General features: G+C 34.7%; 2 protein-coding genes across 2 annotated transcripts; both read left to right on the forward strand.

Annotated features, from left to right (window-relative positions):
- The first annotated feature begins 341 nt into the window (after positions 1–341).
- LOC130803113 (uncharacterized) lies at positions 342–7,556 on the forward strand. The gene is made up of 9 exons (XM_057667294.1): positions 342–620; positions 2,415–2,603; positions 3,101–3,174; positions 5,413–5,466; positions 5,619–5,864; positions 5,949–6,011; positions 6,735–6,803; positions 6,914–6,959; positions 7,169–7,556. Exons 1-9 carry the CDS (start codon positions 599–601, stop codon positions 7,228–7,230), a joined length of 825 nt encoding a protein of 274 aa, XP_057523277.1. The 5' UTR covers positions 342–598; the 3' UTR covers positions 7,231–7,556.
- Positions 7,557–8,517: 961 nt separating this feature from the next.
- On the forward strand, positions 8,518–15,107 carry LOC130803102 (protein RETICULATA-RELATED 6, chloroplastic-like). Its single transcript, XM_057667281.1, has 7 exons — positions 8,518–9,299; positions 10,175–10,304; positions 10,952–11,482; positions 12,433–12,540; positions 12,731–13,279; positions 13,996–14,109; positions 14,736–15,107. The coding sequence occupies exons 1-7, from the start codon at positions 8,698–8,700 to the stop codon at positions 14,877–14,879; spliced, it is 2,178 nt and encodes a 725-aa protein (XP_057523264.1). The 5' UTR covers positions 8,518–8,697; the 3' UTR covers positions 14,880–15,107.
- Positions 15,108–15,494: the final 387 nt, after the last annotated feature.

A 15,494-nucleotide genomic window follows, 5' to 3' on the forward strand; every position in this document is an offset into this window, starting at 1 on the left:
AATACTCAATCTATTTATGTAAGTGTCTCATTTGCAATTCTGCTTAATTATCAAGAACTCTTTATTTTTATTTTTTTAATCCTAATTTGTAAGTTAAAACATTCAAAACAAATCTCTGGACTCTGGCGATGTATCTCCGACCTTGTATAACCAAATTCGACTTTGTTTCGGAAATGAAACTACAAACCCAGATGGATAAAAAATTAACTCGATCTGAATGGTCCCGATAAAGAAGATTGAACTCGAGAGTTTTAATGATTTATAAACATATTAAAATAAACTCAACAATTCGCTATTTATCCAAATTTATTATCAAATTCAAATTTAATTTTAAGCCAAATTCAAAAACTAATTTACATTTACATAAAAACATCGACATAAATACAAACCATTTTGAACCGATTCGATATACCCTATCTGATTTGAGAGAGAAAAGAAAGAGGCGGACATTTCGAAGAATTTTTGGGAATTCATTCAGTCAGTATAACTTCACCTTCTCTTCCAACTGCTTTGACTTTTACTGACCTTTGCAACTTCTCTCTCTACCCAGTTTACTGGAGATCTCCCTCTCTTTCTTGTTTTTCTTTGATTTATTTCCATGGAGACTGTTGCTTTCCGTTGTAAGTCCTTTTATCTTTGTTAATTCAATCTATTTTCTTTATACTATGCTGAATTTCTGCTTATTTTGTTATGATTTAAGCTCACGCCTCACTTCTGATCGTAAGATGTCAATATTTGATTAATTGTGGGTTTTGTGTTTAATTGTGGATTCTGTTTGATAAATTCCCATCCATATTCTTATACTTTGTTCTTATACCTCTAATTTGTCAATTGATGTTGAATTTGTTATAGTTTGTCTTCATCTGGAGGACTTTTGGGTTTTTGTTTATTCATGGCCTCTCATTGATGCAACAAGAACATTTCAATTCCCAATGACATTAAGTGGCTCCCTTCTAGGGTGGTGTTTGGGGTTGGATTTATACAACCTTACCCTTCCGAGTGATGACAAAGGAGATTGTTTATGATTGTCCTTTGGCAACAAACATATGTGCAACTTCATATAGAAAAAAAGTTCATGCGATTAAATGAGCCATTTTCTCAAATTCATTATCAATCAACCTAAGAACTAAAAGTCTTTGGCTCCAGCGAAATAAGGGATACATGACCTCTATTGATGCAATTTAGGCAAACTAGAATGACTAGGCCTATGGGTTGGGTGTTCTTATGAGGTGATTTCAAGATATGAAAGAAAGAATCTTTTTCTGTTAATAGTGTCATTTGAGTTGATTGTAACAAATAGAAGTATATAGGGTTAATGTTGATACAACTCTCGAAGTTTTCAATATGTAGTTTAGTAAATGTTGTATTAAGCAGATGCAATACTGCTACTTTTAGGGTTGGATTTGAATTCATGGGTAAAATATTTTGAAGGAGAAATATTAGCCGTTTTAGGGTGCTACTTTTATGAGCATCTATGTTATATGCTTAAATTAGAGGACTTTGGTGAATGGTGATTATAGAAAAATGATGATAGAGCCTAAATCCCAATCATCCATTCCTGGTCAATGTCATTGGATCAACATTTGCAACCATTTTGCCTGCACCTTGTTCTTCCGTGATCTATTCATTATGTATTCTATCTCTTTGAATTTTCAATTGTGCTTTGATGTACAAAATGTTGTCTCTTTGATTTTACTGTTTTCTATTTTGATTTAGTAGTTAGTTGGCTTCGCAAATTAAGATTAGAGGGGGATTTGCGGCTTCATAGTTCATACTACATGTGGGTTACTTTTGAGTACATCATTTAAGTATTGATTATAATGATAGGGTAATTAAGTTGAGTTTTGTTTGGAGTTCTTATGGTTCATGCTAAATGCCCATGAATTGATACCATTTGTTTTTGAGAAACACTAGTGTGGATTTAGAGTGGTTGATTGAAAATAATAGACTGATAGTGTACTTAGGCAAAATGTTTAGCTTAGTTACTCAAAGGGATCAGAAATGTATTGATGGTAATATTGTACTCGGTCAAATGTACAACTTTAGTTACTCCAATGGATTAGAAATGTTGGGAAATTGTTAGGCTGTCGTTTTCTTTTTTCTTCTATTGAGGATGCAATGTCTTTCCTCTCTTTTGGATGTATAGCCATATGATTGAACTGCATAAAATAGTTGCATTTTCCTGTATTTCACAATTGTTCTGTGTTTCATCAGATGCCACAACTATGGTCTTCTTTGTATTTGTACTTTATGTGTTTAGGAGCCATGATCATCATGTCATTTTGTATTTGTGGGCTTGGAGCCCATATGATTAATGCTTGTTTCTATTGTTATCCTCAAATAGTTTAATGATTCTTGTTCCTCACTGAAACAACACTGCTTTGACCCAAAATTTTTTACCTCTCGTGTCCTAGTTTCTGCTGGCAGCATTTCACGTGCGTGTTCTTTAATTGAGAAGCCAGGTCTGGCTCCCCGTCCTACTGTAATTCGGTCCAATTTCCAGGCCCTCACTCTTGGAAAGCTTACTTCTTCCTCAAAGCCTGCAAGATTGGTAGTGTCATGTGCAAAGACATCTGAAACAACTGTGTCTTCCAAGTCTGATGGTGAGTGTTTTAGTTTTAGTATCTGTAATCTTCTAATTCCATTCATTTTCTCCATTAGGTGTGAGTATGACATGCCAATTTTGATAATGGCCATGGGAATTCTTTTATGTAATTTTCCTCAAATACAATCTATTCTATAATACAGATGCAACCTTTTATTCTATAATGTTAGTAAAATTATCGATTGTTTCGGAATGCTAATGCAATATTTTATGTCATTTTGCAATGCCAATCACATTTGTCAAGTAACATAATATTTAAAAGGCACGTAATATGATAGTATGAAGTATGAACTAAAGTTAGCATGTCTAAATTGAAATTTTGATGATTCGATCAAAATGTCTTCCGGAAACTTACGAAACAATATTTTGTGCCGAAATGAAGTTAGTATGAGGTTTGCAGTTTTTACTATTTGTTGTTGTAATTTGTGCAGAAGCTTATAATCACATTTTATCTTTTTATAACATTGATTATAATTCAGTGATCATATTGCGCAGTTCCACTCGATGAAAAATCAAAAGGTTTGATTGAGAAGAATGCTTTCCGCACCACTTTCCCTAGCGCATTTGAGGTATTATGTCCTTTTTCAAATGTACTATATGATGCGTGTGAACATATGGTTATTGGAAAGAGCTATATATTACCTTCTTATTACCAAAGATGTAAAATATTTTTGGGAAAATGAAGAGGGTGTAAGATGTAATACTAGCAAAATAGATTCATTTTGAATTGCTGAACTATTTACATGGTTAACTCATGCATAATGGGGAAACACAAAGGGATAAGTTGACATAATGCAATAGCTTCTTGAGAAGAATAATTTAAGGTTCATTATTTGTAATTAATGCTTAAGAAGTTGTTATTTTGATAGTTTGTTAGGACGGAATCTTTATGGTTAAGCTAAGTAGTATATAACTGTAGGATGGGAAAATGAATGAGTATGTTGAGTTTTGTAATGAGATATTTCTCTTTGGGAGCTTAGAGTATGCTCGAAATATCCTCCTACCTTTTAGTCAATACAACATATTCTTTTACTTTATTAGTACAATTTTCCTATTCTCCAATGTCACTAATACAAACCCACCCCCATCACCATTACACAGCCCTTACATCACCACAAATTCATTATATATTGGTTGCATTTGATTGAAGATGGGAGACGATTTGTTCTTGGCGTTGTTTGCTTACAATAGATCATCTTTCATATGAGAATTCTTGCACCAGTGATTTACATCGGTGGATAGTATTGAGAAGCGAAAAAGGTGTGAAATGAAAAAGAAAGAAAGGGCATGCCTTTTGTACATATCCATCTCCTTGAGGTTTGAAGTATAGTTACTTTGAACTATACGTTTTCGGTGTGTATATTTCTGATGGCCGAAAAATGATTAAAGGTGTTAATATGCCACCCAACACAACGCGTGAACATATTGGATATAAGATTATAACAGCCAAGGAATTTCGACAATTACTCACTATGTCCCTCTAGGAATGCATCAAAGAAAAAATAATGAATTTAAGGGATGTATGGAGTGTTGTAATATTTTGTCCTTAAGTGTATTAAACGTGATATGAAGAGAGATACTAAATTATGTGGATGATATCAAAAGTAAGTTTTAATGTATGGATGAGATTTAAAAATGTGGTAGAGTCAAATTCCAAACAAGGAAATAATGCAAAATAAAAGGGACAACCTAAAACAAAATTGATGCAAATTGAAAGGAACGGATGAAATATTAGTGATTAGTAGATTGAGATTAATAGTTCACTAATATTGAAACATAATAAACTGAGATGTGTAACCTTTCCTGTAGCTATTCTTATGAATGAGTATCATCTCATCTGGTAATAAAATATACTTTGAAAACTTTGTTAGAGCTATGTGATCAGTTACCACCCACCCCAATATCTCACCTTCAAGGCTTTTTTTTTTTTTTTTGCAATCATCCTACACCACATAAATTTCATTCAAAAACTTGCAACCTTGAATAGGAATACCCATCTTCAGCCTAGGCTGGGTTGTGCTCTATAGGAATGTAAACATTAAAATTTTCTTTAAAAGCATCCTCTTTTCCATGATAATTTTTATCTAATTAGTGGTTGACAACTTTTGAGCACTGATTATAGACTCAATAGCAATGATGTTTCAACTATTTATCCTTCCGGTTTACTTGAACAGCCTCTCTTGTTGTGAGTTGGGAAATTATTCAGCTTCATTGATCTTTTTGTTTCTTATTTTTTTTAAAGGAAGCCCGCATGCTTTTATTTGTGAGTTTCATTTGTAGTTTAAGTTGACATTAATTGGCCATTCTATAATTTTCTGTGCCTAAAACTAGTTTGGAATCTTTATTACCAATCATCGTGATTGCTAGACTATTCCAAAGTTACGGCAAAAAAAGGAAGGGTACCATTTATCTCATGTCCTATTGATTAGCTACATCCAAATGTTCTATGTGTTGTGGTCTATTTTATATCTTAACCATTACCGACGTCTACCTTCAACTAGGATGAGCTGGTCTCTCTCATACTGATTTAACGAAATGCCCACACCCCACCCTCAGCCAAAAACAAAAAAAAAAAAAAAAAAAAAAAACACAAAGGGAAGAGGTAAAGTTTAGTTGCAGGCTTGCAGCTTATGATTCATTTAGTGCTCTATCTTTTGGTATGAAGACATTGGCATATTTTTGGGTCATTGTATACTTCCTCCGTCCTCTTTTAGTTGCTACACTTTGCCCGAAAAGCTTACTTAAAAAATGGGCATGAAGAACCTAAGAGGAATGGAGCAAACATAATTAATTTGCTCTCCTTTCAGGCATTGCTCTTGGAGGTTTGTGATGAAACAAGTGTTGCAGAAGTACAACTAAAGGTAAATATTTATGCGAATTTATCAATTTTATCAGATTTATATGTAAAACTGCTTCGTAATTGATTTTAAAGGGAAGTGCTACATGTAGCCCTTACGGCTATTTTAAAGGAACTGGTAGCCGTTTGTGTAAGTTTGGAATCTATATTTTGTAGGTCGGAGATTTTGAAATGCATCTAAAGAGAAATGTCGGAGCTGTAGTTACTCCAATTCCAATTGCACCACCTGTTCCAAGTGAACCCATGGATCAACTAGCTCCTGTTGCACCGTCAACGTCTGCTCCAAAGCCCTCTTCTGAAAAGGCGAGTCCTTTTGTTAGTACCTCCTCAGCGGCATCTTCAAAATTGGCTGCTCTTGAAGCCTCGGGAGCCAATGGATTTAAATTAGTGACATCACCAACAGTATGTATTTAAAATTACTATCTTTATACATCAACGTAGAGACTACAACGTCCTTAAATGTTTACGACTTTACGCTTTATACAGGTGGGCTCATTTAGGAGAGGAAGAACAGTAAAGGGGAAAAAACAACCTCCTAATTGTAAGCAGGTAAAAGTTGATTTGGAATAAGCTATAGATAATTTTCCTCAGACTCATGAAACTCTTACTCTGACATAAGCTCGATAGTTTTTTCGATTAAATGGGCAACTTGATTAATTCTATAATTTTTCCTTTTTCATTTACATGTCCCCTATCTCAATAGAGCCAAAGATTTATAGTTCTTTTGATTTCGGATTATAATGCACTATATATTAGAAAGGTTCATTAAATTATGTGCACATTTTATTAATGTGAAGTGGTTCAATTGGAAACAACATCCACGTTATCACTAACAAGAGTAAGGTCATGTACTTCCGACCCCTCCAAACCTCATCTATGTTGGAAATACTTTACATGTGAGGAAGATCTCACATCACTAAATTAGTGGGTTGTAGAATTGCATATAATGCTTGGTGGGTAATTCGTATAATACCATATGGTTTTGGAAAAGAGTGATTCTCATCAAATGTGTATGCAAGTCAACGCTCATTACACGTGGGTTTGTGGGCCCAAGCCCACGGGTGCCCCGTGGGTGTTTCCACGCGAGTGGGCCCACGGGGTGATCATTTGACGAATTTTCACGACCTAACAGCCTAGATGGAAGCCACTCAATGGTATTGGGGTAAGGTTGCGTACATTTCTTGGATGTATGCTTGTTGAGCTTGGGTTTCAATTCATGCGAGTGAAAGTTCTGATATACACCCTTCTCGTTTTATTTCTTATGGAATGCAGGGTGATTTAATCAAGGAGGGACAAGTGATTGGCTACATTGATCAATTTGGAACCGAGCTTCCTGTCAAGGTGAGCTTCTGCGGTTCTTCCCATGATTCTCTCTTTATGTCCCTCATCGATAATGTGCTTTGTAGACTAAAAGTATCACCCGGTTAACATATTTAATCATTGAATGGCAGTCGGATGTAGCTGGTGAAGTCTTGAAGCTGCTTTTCGAAGAAGGCGGTATGTCAGACAAAATATCATCTATTTTTTCACGACCATTTCGAACATAAAATAAAATCGTCTAATATTTAAACGAATGCCTCCACAAAAAGAGCCACAACGCATAAACTCCGTCACAAAACTAAATCTTCTCCTTTTGGCAATCATTCTATCGTTATTCATTATCTTCAAGATCCAAACTGTTTACTATATACATTTGCATTTTGCAGAAGCTATTGGGTACGGTGACCCCCTCATTGCGGTTTTGCCATCATTTCACGGCCTCAGTTGAATAATGTCTCTTTGTTCTGTCGATTCTGCAGTTCGTCTTACCATTCCCGACACCCTTATATATCATTTCGAAGTTTCCCACCACCCATATACTGGGTTTCGGTTACTTTCCAATCTGCAGCTAAAACATGTAGATGTAGATATTTGTTTGCATTTAACAGCAAACAATAAGAATCCATTTAATTACAGAACATGTTTTTTTTTTCAGCCTGAAATTAGACAAAATATAGGAATTTATGTTGTTTTGTATTTTGGTGTTGAATGATTTCTTTTATGCATCGGATTAAGAAAATATTAGGTTTATGTTTTCTAGTTTAATGAGTTCTATATAAAGGTGTGCTAATTTCTCTTGGCATTTGAATTTATATGTTGGGTTTGTAGCAGGTGGATGCAACTTTTATGGATGCTGTTAATTGATAATATTTTTCTGACTAATGATTTTAATTTTTGATTAAATATGAATAATTTAACTGTAGGGGTGCTTATTAAGAATGCACCGAGGTAATATCCTTAAGAAATACAAAATTTTATTACAAAATTGAGTAATACAAAATTTTAAAATAAAATAAAAAAAAAAAAGAAATCAATTAAGTTTTGTAACTTAACTTTTATTTCTAATATTTTTAATTTTTATTTTATGTTTTTTTTAATTTTTTTTTGTAATTGACTTGCAAAAATCAGTTACCATTTAGGTAATAATATTTTGAGATAAGTGATCTTAAAATTAGAATTATTAATAATTAATTAAAAATTAAGATTATTGTAGGAAAATCAATAATATGTTGGATTACTATAGGTAATTTCTCCAAATTTAAGTGCACATTGAATTGATTATTGTCAATCTTGAACCCAAAATTTCTTACGTTGAATATTTACGGTGTTGCTTTGGATTTAAATCAAAGTCATTATTATTATTGTTGCTGTTGTTTACGTTGTTATTATAATTGTTGTTATTATTATTGCTCATCAAATATCTAATAAATCTCGAATTCTTGTATAAAGTATCAAATAAAGCGAGATGCAAGTGGAAATTTTAAATACATGTCAACGTAATAAATACGAATAATAATCAAAGATAAATTTTTGATTTACTATAAACATAAAATCACTTGAGGAAAAGGACACTTCAAAATAAAAGATTTAAACACTATAATTAAATACTAATAGCCACAATAAATAAACATAACAAAATTCATTTTCATAAAAGAATTTGCAACATCTCGTCTTGTAATAATCATATCAATAAATAATCAACTCGCCGCACAATATCCACGTCAGATATTCCAAAATCTAACCTTTCAAATTTTTAGTCCCACAATATTTCATTTTTTTATGAGGCCAAAAACTATCCATGTTTTCTTCTTTTCTCCCTCTCTTATTTCCCACCTCTGAGTTTCCATGTGATTGTAGTAGCAGTATATCAAACTTCCCCCAAATCTCTCTTCTCTTTCTCTACTGGCAGCCATAGATGAAGCTTCAAGCTCAGCCGATAGGTACTCACTACAATCCTTGTTTACTCCATTGCCGTTATCTTTCGACGGATAATTCTCAACTTCCGGTAAAAAATCATGTGTTTAGGAGAAATTCAACCAATAATTTCCGGATATCAGTTCGTCATTCCGTTGATAATGAGAATTCCGAGAAAGTTAGCCACGGAAGAAGAGCTATTATTCTCACTCCATTGGTAGCAGTTGGAGTTAGTTTTCTTCGATCGGCGGTGGTTAAGGCGGATGAGAAGCTTCCAGAATCTGTGGTTGTTGCTCATCCGGTGGAGAAGGTGGAGGAGAAGATAGAGGAGATATCGTCTAGGATTTACGATGCTACGTCAATTGGAGAACCTTTGGCGGTCGGAAAGGATAAGAGTAAAGTTTGGGAGAAGGTGATGAATGCGAGAGTTGTTTATTTAGGTGAAGCGGAGCAGGTTCCGATTCGCGATGATAAGGAATTGGAGCTGGAAATTGTTAAGAGTTTAAGGAAGAGATGTGTTGATAGTAATAGAAGTTTATCTTTAGCACTCGAAGCGTTTCCATATGAACTGCAGGAGCAGCTTGATCAGTTTATGGATAGAAGGTTTGATTTCTTTTGAAGTAATGATTATAATTTTCCGGCTCTTATTTGTCGCAAAGTTTTGCAATTTCATTTATTAATCAAACATTGCAACTCATTGGAACTAAAATGAAACAGCCAGCTATAGTAGTATATCTTTGTTAGTGACATGACATCTTTCGATGCTTGATTTGTTTTGGTTCACCTGGTCAACTCCCTATTGTTAGACACTAAAGCTTTGCCTTTCTTTTTGTTGTAAAATGAGTGATTGTATTTACTTGTTGAGTTTTTAGCTTAACAGAAGTCATTTTTAGCTTATTTGAATTGAATTAGACTTATACTCCTATTAAATTTGCGTCCAATTGAACTTGTTAGTACTTAAGAATTAAGATCATTAGCTATGGACTTACTCGCTGAAGTTATTTAAACCTATGAAATTGAACTTAACCAAACTTTTTGATAGTGGTATGAATTTGTTTTGGTGAGAAGAACATGTTGCGTAGATGTATTCTTTTTGTTTCCTATTCAAGCTGAGTAAGTATGATGGAAAGTTATTTGAATGATGTGTTTGTTTCTAATTGGCTTTTAGCTACTACATAAGACTAAACAGTGGCAAATGTAAGTTTGAATTTGGCTTTAAATTTGTTGGAATTATAGAGCTAATCCATTGAGTACAGTAGCTGATTCGGCCAAAAATGCAAGATTGCAATCTACATAATGACTAACTTCCTAGGAACACATATTGCTAAAAGCTCACTGAAGCGGCTAATACTACAAGTGTGTAAAATTAATAGCAAGGTTCAGTATTAGTTAACAATAATATGCATGAAAATGAATTGGTCTTCTAAAGAAGTGATCTTAATATTGATAAACTTATAATAATGCCTCTACTTTCACAGGATTGATGGGGACACCTTGAGGAAATATACAACACACTGGCCACCTGAACGATGGCAAGAATATGAGGCTCTTTTAAACTACTGCCGTGATAATTCTATTCGCCTGGTTGCTTGTGGTGCTCCACTTGAGGTGTTTTATTCTATTGTGTTTATTAGAAGGTTTTTAGTTGAATTTTTTCAGTGCTGATCCAACATTTTCCTCTGTGATGAGTTGAATAGTTCTACTTTAAAAGCTGCTCAGAAAACAATTAAAACTTGTTGATTGAGGACCTAATATTTGAAAGATTCTCCAAGGTTTAATATTTGAATACGAAAATGAAGAAGAGGGTTTCTTAAAATTACATCAAATGCTACCATACAGTTATCAAGCATCATCTAGACTGTAAATCTTTGATGTCTTTATGTGGTCTGGAGTACTATGATGCCATTTCTATTTAACATTCATTATTGTTTTCCCTGAATTTTTTTCGCATTCATATGCTAGCATTGAGTTAATTCATTCTAAGTGCCATGACTCATGTTCTTTCTTACTGCTACTCTTGTTTTGTGTGTATGTGGTCTCTATCCTATAAACTTCTACTCCTTTCTTCCCTCTCCATCCTTGTAAAGAATATATAGCTGATAGTTAGCTGAGAACGTAGTTGTATTTTGGAAGATTTTGAACTGCAAGTTTCCTGGTTGTCATTCTGAAATATTTTTGCATGTGTTAGAAGTGTTACCACACCATCTTTCGTTTTTCAAGTTTAACTGCTGAAAGTTTAATGTTAATTCAATTAGGTGATGAGGACCGTCCAAGCTGAAGGCATTCGTGGGCTTTCAGAAGCTGATCGTAAAAAGTACACTCCTCCTGCTGGCTCAGGATTTATATCGGGCGTTAATGCCTTTTCTCGTAAAGCATCGAAAGAATCAATATCTTTAAATGAGGCATTAACTTTTGGTCCAAGCTCGTATCTCACAGTACAAGCTAAGGTGGTTGAGGATTATAATATGGCTCAGGCCATTCTGCAAGCAGTGGTAGAAGGAGGACCTTCTGGTTTGCTCGTTGTTATCACAGGTGCTAGTCATGTCATGTATGGACCTCGAGGCACTGGGATTCCAGCAAGAATATCAAAGAAGATGCAAAAGAAGAACCAAGTTGTCATACTACTCAATCCTGAAAGGCAATCTATGAGAAGAGAGGGAGAAGTTCCTGTGGCTGATTTCTTGTGGTATTCTGCTGCTAGACCATGCAGTAGGAATTGTTTTGATCGAGCTGAAATTGCACGTGTAATGAATGCTGCTGGCAGGAGAAAAGACGCTCTTCCTCAGGTACTTAGCTCTCATCTGCCTTCTTGAGAATTAAGTGGAATAATAATATGCTCAACTGCCTTAACCATCCAGATTAACACTTAATAATTTTGTCCTGATACTTAGGTCTAGCTAGTTCTGTTGCCTGATCTCTAATTGACTTGAGATTTGAGGCTCATGTGACTTTTGGGGCCGATTTGTTTTTATATTTAGAGAAAAGGTTAATCTTCTATTATGATTTTCTAGTTACCCCTTGCTATCGGTTCTTCTAAAGGGAAAAGGTTTTTTTTTCTCCATGTATTGGGATATCTTCAACCATCCATTTTGTCTATATTTCAATAATGTAGGAAACTTTGCAATGGGTTAAGGTATCTGGATGGGTACAATTCAATCTTATGAGATATGCAAATTGATTTCGTGCTCCTCTACCACAGGTGTTTATAATGCTTCTGATGTTAACTGGTTTGTTGTTAAATTGATCTATACAACACTCTGCAGTCCTGTAGATACCAATTTTTGTATTTGCTACGTATAGGTCATTAGAATGAACAGAATAAACTGTGAATGCTACCCTTCAGAAGCTAATTATCAATCTGAATTGGCCAACTAAAGTATCGATATACTATGAAGCAAGCCATCATTAGATGAATGTTAGCTATCTCTTGCCAAATCACAATTGAGATACTCCAGGTTTATGTGAACAATTACATGGTTTTAGTTAACATCCTGAAAAATGTAGTTGAGATTTGTTTGGTTATTTGTCTCAATATCCTGAGAAATGGTAGAAGGAAAGGTCATAGGCAAGATCTTAGCAAACATGTTTGTTGGTTCTTTGTCAAAAATAAATCATGCTATTGTTACTACAAATGGATTCACATGTATTCACATTCAGTAATCAGCATGTTACTTGCATTAAGCTTTTGTCTTTAGCATCATTCTTTTATCTGATCAAGTCTCAAAATACCTCTCAGGACCTTCAGAAAGGGCTTGATCTTGGTCTTGTGTCTCCAGAGGTGCTACAAAACTTCTTTGATTTGGAACAATATCCTCTCATATCTGAACTTACTCATCGGTTCCAGGTAAGCTGTTTCTCAGAGTAAATGCTTATGCTTTTGTAAAACACTTAGAATTCCTCTCTATACAGCTCACATTGCAATTTGTTTAGTGTCGAGGGCATCAGTTCTATATTTGCAGTTTTGTTTTGTTGGAGTGATGAGGGGGTTGTGAAGAGGTGACTAAAGCTTATTATGTATATTTCTTTCTGTGCAGGGTTTCAGAGAAAGGCTGTTAGCAGATCCTAAATTTTTGAACAGATTAGCTATTGAAGAACTAATATCAATGACGACAACTTTGGCGGCACAGTATGAGAAACGCAAAGAAAACTTTTTCCTGGAACTTGACTATGTCATTACTGACACTGTCAGGGGTGCTGTAGTTGATTTTTTTACTGTGTGGCTTCCAGCCCCTACTCTTTCTTTCTTATCTTTTAGTGATGAGATGGGTATGTCTGACAGTATGGATTCTATTAAGGGTTTGCTGGGATCCATCCCAGACAATGCTTTTCAAAAAAGTCCTGTTGGGAAGAACTGGAATCTGACACATCGGCTTGCATCAGTACTATTTGGTGGGCTGAAACTGGCTGGAGTTGGGTTTGTGTCTAGCATTGGTGCTGTTGCTTCTTCAAATATGCTATATTCTTTCCGTAAATTCCTCAATCCATCTCTGGTCACAGACCAAAAGATCAAAAGATCACCTATTCTCAAAACTGCTGTTGTATACAGTAGCTTTCTTGGAATATCAGCAAATATACGGTATCAGGTAGTTTGACAGCTAGGTTGTCTATACAATCTTACTATTATAGTCATAATTATGGAATGTTTGAATGGTGTCATGCATGAAACATTTACAGTGTTCATCTGATATATTCTTTGTTGCTCGAACACTACACAATCGAACATGTGTAACATAGAATATATATGCTATAATTCCTACTAACTTTCTGTTCCCTTAACACATGTAAGTGCATACAAGGTGCATAATTATATTTAATCTCTATGTAGCAATTATTTGCCGCACAGGTTTGAAATTTACAAAAACAGCATATGTGCTTTCTTAGGCATCATTCAATTTTACCTTTCAAAAATTCGCATATGACTTCTTTGTATATAGAAACAAATGACAAGGCTGCCCAGATAGATGGGGTCGGTTTCTTTATATATCTTGATAGAATTCATGTGCTAGCAAAATATTCACATATGGATTCTTCGCATAGTGAACTAACATTATATATAATCCATTTGCTTGCACACATATTTTTCAGGATGTATGGACTTTTGTGTAGCCTGTATCCGAGGTTCAAATGGTTGTGTATTTGTTATATTTTATGGATCTTTAAATGCGCCCTTGTTTTTGAGTTGGTTAAAAATCTTATTTTGCATGTACCCAAGTAATGAATAGTGATTGTAATATTATTTACCTATGCCTATGCATGATTAAGCTGTGACCTGTGAGTGATGTCTGAACTTTTGATGCAGATTATTGCAGGTGTGATTGAACATCGAATATCCGAGCTTCTTCCCTCTCAAACATTGCTTATAAATATGCTATCTTTTTGTGCAAGGGTGGTCAATTCCTATTGGGGCACCCAGGTTAGCTTTCCCTTCATTATCACGTTCAAGAAGTCTTCCCATTTAATCATATAGAAGTGCAAGTCATGCATATAAAATTTACTCTTGACTGAAAATGTTTTGTTGTGGTTTTTTCCAACTCTTTTCATTGCTAGTTCAATGTGTTCTATAGACTTGGTAAAGATATTCTCGATCTGCATCCTTAGCTGCTATTTCCAGCTGTTTAACTGTGTTACTATGGTTGTTACTTCTGTGCACTTGAGTCCTTGATAGTTGATACTTCTGATACGTGCATATTTGGCATGCTCAATAACATTAATTGTATTAGTTATCTTTTCTGGCTTATGTTATGTTAGTTTATTTATTGAAATCACTGCAGTCCGATATTGCTTTGCTACTTGTTCAAACTTCCGCAGCTCTCTGATGCTTCTTTTGTCCTATAAAGTTTGTTACAATTTTAAAAGCCACAAGTAGAGGAAAACATGCTTCACTTTACTCACCTGCACAATTCCTTCCATTCATGATCATGATACAAGAATATTTCCATTTTGGGATTGCCACTAACTGAAGTTTGTTTCTAATTTTATTAGTTTGAAGGAATGTCAATTAATTTCTCTGTTTCTAATGGTCTTTGTTAAACGCTGCAGCAATGGATTGATTTGGCTCGTTATACGGGGCTGCAAACTCGCAAGACTGAGTCATCTCTTGATGCTTCTGATTCAGTTGAAGTTTCTCCCATCAAATGCAATGGCTCAGATGAGACCAACGTCAATGACATTAACAATCAGTGAGCTCCCATTTTATCGATTAATTATTGTATTTGTATGTAATTTCTCGTGCGTATAGCAACATATATAGAAAAACATAGATCTTTCAAGAAGGCAATCATTTTTTCTTCTTAGTTTAGGACAAGATCACAATAGGGAAGTAGATTGGTGAATATAGTTCCCTGCATACGGAAACAACATATTTTTGTAAAGCCTACTTTTGCTGCTGAAATAACAGTTTTTGCTTGCACACTTCCATCTCTTTTGAGATTTCTTATACAGGATGTCTGACTTTTCACTGAAAATATGGTGGTTATTACTCGGGTTGCTTCACTCGAGGCTTCGCTGAGGCCTGTAGACTTAGACCATAGTTGCAGACTCTCCAACTACTAGTAGGAATCGACTATAACTGCTGTAGGGTTCTCTTTGTAGCATTGATGTCAGCGTCAGTTGTGTTTAGGGCACCTTCGAAAGAGAGTATGAAAAGTGGTTAATTTCTGTTATTTAGCTCGTAATAAATGTGATATCAAATGAGGAAAGAGTAAAATTTGGTATTGTCACACTCGTGATACCGTCTGTCAAGTGTCAACAAGTGAGGTGAACTGGTGATGTCGAACCATATAGTGCAACCAAGTAGTA

Source organism: Amaranthus tricolor, chromosome 16, assembly GCF_026212465.1.
Source record: "Amaranthus tricolor cultivar Red isolate AtriRed21 chromosome 16, ASM2621246v1, whole genome shotgun sequence".
Lineage (NCBI taxonomy): Eukaryota > Viridiplantae > Streptophyta > Magnoliopsida > Caryophyllales > Amaranthaceae > Amaranthus > Amaranthus tricolor.

Bases quoted from the DNA above. Each gene is read 5' to 3' on its own strand.
- LOC130803102 (XM_057667281.1), top strand. From the start codon at position 8,698: ATGAAGCTTCAAGCTCAGCCGATAGGTACTCACTACAATCCTTGTTTA. The intron at 10,305-10,951 runs GTGTTTTATTCT...TAATTCAATTAG, and splicing joins CTTGTGGTGCTCCACTTGAG to GTGATGAGGACCGTCCAAGC. The intron at 11,483-12,432 runs GTACTTAGCTCT...AATACCTCTCAG, and splicing joins GAAAAGACGCTCTTCCTCAG to GACCTTCAGAAAGGGCTTGA.
- LOC130803113 (XM_057667294.1), top strand. From the start codon at position 599: ATGGAGACTGTTGCTTTCCGTT. The intron at 6,804-6,913 runs GTGAGCTTCTGC...ATTGAATGGCAG, and splicing joins GAACCGAGCTTCCTGTCAAG to TCGGATGTAGCTGGTGAAGT. The intron at 6,960-7,168 runs GTATGTCAGACA...TGCATTTTGCAG, and splicing joins GCTGCTTTTCGAAGAAGGCG to AAGCTATTGGGTACGGTGAC.